This window comes from Mizuhopecten yessoensis, unplaced genomic scaffold, assembly GCF_002113885.1.
Source record: "Mizuhopecten yessoensis strain PY_sf001 unplaced genomic scaffold, ASM211388v2 scaffold8849, whole genome shotgun sequence".
Taxonomy (NCBI): domain Eukaryota; kingdom Metazoa; phylum Mollusca; class Bivalvia; order Pectinida; family Pectinidae; genus Mizuhopecten; species Mizuhopecten yessoensis.
Window position 1 is genome coordinate 16,513 of NW_018407753.1, and position 7,621 is coordinate 24,133.

General features: G+C 35.4%; 1 protein-coding gene across 1 annotated transcript in view; it reads left to right on the forward strand.

The window, feature by feature from the left end:
- The first annotated feature begins 221 nt into the window (after positions 1 to 221).
- LOC110456806 (transmembrane protease serine 9-like) overlaps positions 222 to 7,621 on the forward strand; it is a 25,514-nt gene continuing 18,114 nt past the window's right edge. The window contains exons 1-6 of the mRNA XM_021507769.1: positions 222 to 299; positions 848 to 924; positions 2,347 to 2,501; positions 4,112 to 4,190; positions 4,438 to 4,639; positions 6,607 to 6,743. Of these exons, the coding sequence (XP_021363444.1) occupies positions 266 to 299; positions 848 to 924; positions 2,347 to 2,501; positions 4,112 to 4,190; positions 4,438 to 4,639; positions 6,607 to 6,743 (684 nt within the window). The 5' untranslated portion in view covers positions 222 to 265. The remainder of the gene's footprint in view (positions 300 to 847; positions 925 to 2,346; positions 2,502 to 4,111; positions 4,191 to 4,437; positions 4,640 to 6,606; positions 6,744 to 7,621) is intronic.

Genomic DNA, 7,621 nt, shown 5'->3' on the forward strand with positions numbered 1-7,621 from the left:
CTCATCCCCGTATGCGTTATTCACATCTTATTATATCACGAAACTCGTCTTGACCACAACCGGCCCGCCGTGACACATTATATGCAACGCTAGTAATAAAAGCCAGCAGAAAATTTATGAATAATATTAAGCTCTCAAGCCACTTCTACTTGACACGTTGTGTGCGTTAATGAGAGGGAGAGAGCCAGATGGTATATTTGAACAGGAGAATATATATATACCCGTGTAGGTCCCTTCCGACTATCTTCACTCGCACGTCGACACCATGGCAGTTTGGCTCCTAAGTCTTGTTTTCAGCGGTAAGAAACTTTGAGATACGGTTGCGTGTTATTACTAGTAATAACGATCTACATTGATAACGAACTTATCATATAACCATAAAATATGTTATCTACGTATTGCATGCAATAGCTCTGCATTTGTCTCGTTGAGTTAAAGTAAGTAAGTCTATTGCTGAGGTATCATAGTCATGAATTCATATGTCGACGGATGGTAGATTTGTTACAATTGTGATATTATTGTTCATGTTGTTTACAGATATGTAATTGTTTATCGCAATGTTGCCTATCGGTACGGAATGTTCCTATGTCACGGATTTGTTTAAAGTTTTGAATGGTTTAAGTCTGTCTGGATCATAAATATGGTGTCTTTATTTTTTATATCCCTGACTAATAATCTATAAAATACTGAATATAATAACTGAGAGTTTCACTGTTCTTAACACATATTGAATCCATAGCAATGAAGCCGGTCATTTAAATTGTTAGTACATCATTAACTAAAACTGGAATAAGCTTGTACATAAATGCACGAGAAACTAATACCTTTTTTCGACTTCAATGTTTAGGCTGTCTAGCGTTGCCCGGGGTGCCAAGTCCCTACCATCCGGGACAGGACCTTATAGACATTACCTTACAGACGCAGGTAAGTCTTTGTTAAGCAAAAGTCTTAATTTGGAAGATCGTGTCTAGGTAAAGTTGACTTCCCATCTTCATTTGTCATGCAGTTTGTTTGGAAATAAATCGTTTATCCCTGTGAACAATAAAATAATTTCTTCAACGAGTAGATTTAAACTTTCCCGGTAGGAAACTCCCACTTACTCGTTTACTACACAACATGACCCATTGATTCAGAAAATTATTATACCTAAGACAGACTCTAAATCCGCGATCTGTGGTGACTCCTTAAACTTGGTATAATGTAACATATTTGAAAAAAAGTTATAAAAAATAATGTTCATAAAATTAAGATATCGTAGAGTTTTTTTGTGATATGAACAATGCAATCATAATGTACATGTATAAACATCAAGATATAAAACAGCACAAGAGGAGTCTACAATTCAATTTGCTTGAAATTTCTTTGTATACTGTAAATTGCACTCATATATGGTATAGATTCATGTTTTGTGTATGAAATGAAAACAAAATTCATTCCTAGCTACTGTCGATATTTTAAGTGACATTTAATGCACAATTTGGGTTATTAGTATGATAAAGGTAATCCGAGCCAACTTGGAGGTTAAAACGTCAATTAAGTTTCAAGGTAAAACGGGAAATGTACCACATCGTCAATACACGCGAATAAGAACCAGACAAAGTACAAAAGGACAACAACAGACCATCAAAACAAAGGGAAAGAAACAATAAATCCTGTGAGTAATGATGTCAAATAAGTAAATAAAACATATTATAGATAAACACAGGCGAGACCAGGTCCTCCAAAAGAATAGGCGTAACATGATACCATCCATCATAACGTCTCCCATCAAACCCAGTAAAGNAGAGAGAGAGAGAGAGAGAGAGAGAGAGAGAGAGAGAGAGAGAGAGAAACTCGTGATTTTTTTTACTGAAACTAGCAAGTAAATTACATGAACAAGACGAACCGATTAAATATGGAGGGTACACGTATTAGAAACATATCCGAGATCATATATATATTATTATACTGTTTATGCAGAGTTCATGGGTTAATGTGAAACAANATGGAGGTTAACATATCCGAGATCATATATATGTATATACTGTTTATGCAGAGTTCATGGGTTAATGTGAAACAAAATCAAATCTGAGAACGTTTAGAGTTTTATGACAGATTTATAATGTCAGTAAGTGTTTAATAAGTCGTAATATTTTTTATACCCAAACATAATCCTATAATTTGACATTTTTAACGAGAGGTTACCTAATGTTTGATATATCACTTGCACAGTGAACATACCAGTGCCAAAGTTGGAAGTTGTTGGAACTATTGTCTCACCATTGTCTTTCTTTTGCAACACTTATCTGTATTCTCCCAAATTTGGGGAAACGAGAACACCCCTATGCACTTCAGAATTCTTCACAGAGAGAAAGCAGAATCGTGGGAGGTGGAGACGCCCAAATCAATGACTTTCCGTGGCAGGCCTCGCTGGAGTCTTCCGGACAACACATCTGTGGTGCCATTATACTTAATGAGGACTTCGTTCTCACGGCAGCTCACTGCGTTGGAAATAGCGCAAGGTTTGTTTGTTTGTGTTTGTCTTAACACATGATACTGTCAGATGACGACAGTATTCACCGTCAATGGTGCCACCACTCAACAGTAAATTTATGACATTCATGCATATATGTATGACGTCATAGATAGCAATTTCATATAACATATTTCGTGTAGTAACCCATTCATCTCACAATCCGGTCATATTTGCTTGATACGGAGGAGGCCAGATTATCAAGACCCTCTGTTTACAATGGGTCGTTATAGACAAGACTACTCCGTTTACAGTGGGTCGTTATAGACAAGACTCCTCTGTTTACAGTGGGTCATTATAGACAAGACTACCCCGTTTACAGTGGGTCGTTATAGACAAGACTACTCTGTTGACATTGGGTCGTTATAGACAAAACTCCTCTGTTTACAGTGGGTCGTTATAGACAAAACTCCTCTGTTGAAAGTGGGTCGTTATAGACAAGACTCCTCTGTTTACAGTGGGTCATTATAGACAAGACTACTCCGTTTACAGTGGGTCGTTATAGACAAGACTACTCTGTTGACAGTGGGTCGTTATATACAAGACTACTCCGTTAACAGTGGGTCGTTATAGACAAGACTCCTCTGTTTACAGTGGGTCATTATAGACAAGACTTCTCCGTTTACATTGGGTCGTTATAGACAAGACTACTCTGTTGACAGTGGGTTGTTATAGACAAGACTACTCCGTTTACAGTGGGTCGTTATAGACAAGACTTCTCCGTTTACAGTGGGGCGTTATAGACAAGACTCCTCTGTTGACAGTGGATCGTTATAGACAATAGGCATTTAACATTTTACTTTTAAGTAATAGCATTTAAAACGACAGCAGTGTTCAATGAACACGAGGTATACTTGCTAGTGTGCTACCTCAGACATTTTACCCATGATTGTTTAGAGTTACCTCCCTTAAGTATGTATATCATCTCATACATAATACCCGTGAATTATGTAAGAGTCCATAGTGCGTATTATGCATGTGTTTTGTCTTAGAGATAAGTCTTTAAAGCATATTAAATATTACTAGATTGTAATTGAAAAGTATCTTTTTACGCGTATTATCAAAGCATACATTGTAGTTTATCTATCAGTGAGTTCAGCAACAAAAAACGAAATTGAAAAGGTATTTGAATCTTCTATGAGTGCGACTATTTCTAAAACGGTGTATTATGATAGGGAAGCATACAGCCTTAACTTTACATATGAAAGTTTTACTTTCTACACAACCAGTGTACGTATTAAATGTGTCGCAACGTTTCAAGACCAACTGGTCCCTTTGTTAAGTTATGACTGAGTGACGAAACTGTATATCAAAGAAGCAATCAAAATCAGGGAAACTCAGAACATGAATAGAGACGAGGGGGGGTACTAGCTGAGTCATCTGTATGACTAGATACTGACATAATAGGGGAGGGAGCTAGATCTACACCCTATCTGTAACCTATCTGATGCAGTGTGTTTACACTCCCTATCTATCGATAAGCGAAACGTCCCAGTTAGTCTTGAAGTACGTTTAATACGTACATTGTTTGTGTAGAAAGGAAAACTTTGATACAACATGTTTAAGATTAGATACTTAACTTTACATATTGTATCACAGTTCGTACACGATCCATGTGGGCAGTTCCAGTCTGAGCGGCAGTGGGGGTTCCAGGCACGGCGTATCCGCTGTGACACCGGTAAGTCAGCTTCATTTGATTTAGTCTGACCTTCAGCTTTTTCTTTTGAGTTGTGGCTCGTTTCATAATATGCAAACTTTATTGACTAATTATTTGATTTTGACAAATTTTCCTATTAATTTTTAAATTCATATACAATTCAAGTGTGTTAAACAACTCCCCTTCTGTTCAACAGTATAATTCACACATTATTTAAACGATAAAAAAGCTCGTTCGGTTGATTATATGGATTTTGTTCTCCTCTCAGCATGAACACTTCATAAATAGTGGCAGCACTTCTATAGGCGCCTTTCCAAATGACGTGGCTGTCATGAAGCTAAGTTCTTCAATTTCGTTTAACCAAAACAAACAACCGATTAGTTTGACATCCGTCACTAACGCCCAACTAGCAGGCTACAACGAAGAGGACTGTGTGATTACTGGATGGGGTAGAACAAACGGCAACGGTGGTAAGTAGGCATACTTATGCAGAAATCTTCAAGCCGCGAAGTCAAATATTCGCAATAAATCACCGAAAGCGGATTCAGGGTGTTTCCCATCGTTCGTAACCTCTTTATACGATGGTGAATTTTTCTTGTTTGTTTTTGGCTTCTGTTTTTTTTGTTTTTATTTTATTGATTTGATTGTATTTTCTTTACATTTCAGTTATTATTTTGGGGCTATAACGATTTGCAGGTTGTATTCAGATTGAGATAATACTGCAAATGAAACCTTGCCAAATATAATTGCTAAACAGAATTTACATAACAAAGTCTGCTGAGAGATTTGTACTACCCTATAACTCAATAGTGTCTGATTTAAAATACCTATGTGAAATAGATATGCGTTCTTTCTTCTCTCTTTTTTATATATCTTTTTTAACTTTAATATTTTATGCTACTGCTCATTGTTCATTTGATCAGTTAACAAAAACGATTCATAAAGATATGAAGTCCATAACATGTGTTGAAGTTGTAAAATAAACTTTTTCCGTATTTCAATCACTTTTGATTTCCGTTATGTTTAACACTGCGGCGTAACCCGCAGTTGGAAAATAAGATTGTCGTTAGCTGAAAAGTTAGTGGCCATGGTGTAATTTTATATAAATCCTATATTGATATAAGACTGTTTTGAGATTAAGAATATGCGAAAAAAATCCTGGCCTAAATTTGCATGGCAGATTTCGTCGACGAAACAAAAGACGCTTACCCTTGGTTATCACATGGTCTTATTCTCCTTATAATTCTTCCATTAGCCTCTGGTTTGATATATCTTAAATTGAGTTCTAAATACGGTTTTGGTTTCATTTTGGCAATGTCTCAGATGTATCAGATCGCACGAACAGCAAGTACAATAGCTTCTCCTGTGATGTGACCCCGAGGTGTAATGTAGAACTGACATTTGTTGAACAGCTTGCGATGTGGACCTCATACAGTTTCGGTGTGACCTGCAGTTGTAAACTACATCTTTGTTAGTTAAACAGTTTTTGATCTGACCTTTGATTGTTAAGAATAATAGTTGTCTTTTAAAAAGTAAGTTTGCTTTTTATTTTGGTTTCTTCAGTTACAAAGTAGCATGGTGGTTAATTGTTTCTGCCTATAAATTGACGCGTAAACATTGCTTAATGTTAAGCATGACCCAGATGCATCATATATGGTTCATGCTTATCATATCATGGTGAGTTAACATGACCAAGATACATCATATCTGTGTTCAATATGTCGGTAATGAGAAGACACGTATGCTTTGAATTAGCACTAGAAAAGTAAAGTAAGAAAAGCATCTATTTACTATTTTTTGTTTGCAGATGCAGAAAATCGATCACAGTAAACATGTTATTGCACCACGTGATATTTTTGTCCACTTAGGACTCATCCGTGGTACTAAAGGGCAAGAGAATGAAAACACCATATGTGAAGAGTTCCAAAGCATGTGTAAAATATACNTGAAATGAATTCCAGCTACAAATCTTCAACCAACCTTTGGAATAAAAAGACCTGCAGCGGAGGCAATCGCCTTGAATTTTCAACACACACATAACACCAATTTAAATAAATGTAAAATTAAAATAGTGTCAAACTTAAATACTACACTTCACTCGATAAGGTAGTTATAATTATATCAGAGAGAAATCCCCCTTGTGGATAGAAAACAAAAATGGTACAGCATCACCATATTGTGAATAATGATACGTCTTACGTACAATAACCAAAATAGCTTTTTTATTCTTATCTTCATTGACATATACTGATATAAACTTGTTAATTTTGCCTTCACATTTTAAAGTAAAAAAATGATATAATTCTATTTAAACTTTGACATTATTTTATTGATACATACTAAAAGAATATTAAAAAATAAATAAAAAAATGTAAAGATACAAGTTAGTAATGTTTTTCGGCTAACCTTTTAACATATGTTTTATTTTTATTTACAGGTTCGCTGCCAAATATACTACAGAAGACCTTTGTTAAGATAATGACTGACAATGCCTGTTCCGTTTCTCTCGGTTCTAGCTTGAACAGCGACATACACATTTGTGTAGACGGTGCAGGCACCTCTGGAGGTTGCAATGTAAGTCACCCTTGTTTTTACAGTACAGCTTAAGTCATAGTACAAACCAGGGCTACAGGAAAATTTAATTCATTCATCATATATCTTGTTAAATCTAGTTTTTGCGTCACCAATTATAGATTATCATAATTATATTCCAACTGATCGCAATACTTGTATCTGCTGTTCAATAGAAATGTAGTTGAATATTATACATATATATACATATACATTATATGTAAAACCTCTTTATGAAACTGATATATTACATAAAGGGTCTGCTCACTAAAATAAATAAAAACGATGGCCGAGATGTTGTTTAGAACTTGTTTTTTATTCAGAATAAATATTCTCTTGGCACTTCAGCAATAACTGCCACTAAGATAGGAAGCAATTCCACCAAGAATTTTCTTCATAAGCTCACCTGCCCGAATGCGTCCATCGAACAAAATATTACTAGAGTCGTGAAATTTGGCTGATGTCTTCCTAGAAAATATCCTCCCAAAGCGGTGAATTAAAATAACTTTGAATGAGTTCCTTTTGTTATAGAAGGGTTGAACAAACAAAATCTTCAAATGACCACTTCTGAAGAACAAAAAGCCGGATACAGCCTGTTCTAATGTTATACCTCATTATTCAAAAGGGCGTCATGATTACATGTAGGCCTAAATTATTTGATGAATAATTCAATGCTTAGAATTGAAAAAGTAAGAATTGGAGATTTTTTAATTGTTAACCAGATAATCAAACATAGGGGTAGTTCAAGTAATTTAAACCATTCCTTTGTTGAGCCCCGAAAGTTCATTTCGATCAATTATTTGCATATTATTTTTCATTTTGACTAAAACAAGACATTGATTTAACTTAAGGAGATAAAATGCGAAAATGGATGGGCTAAA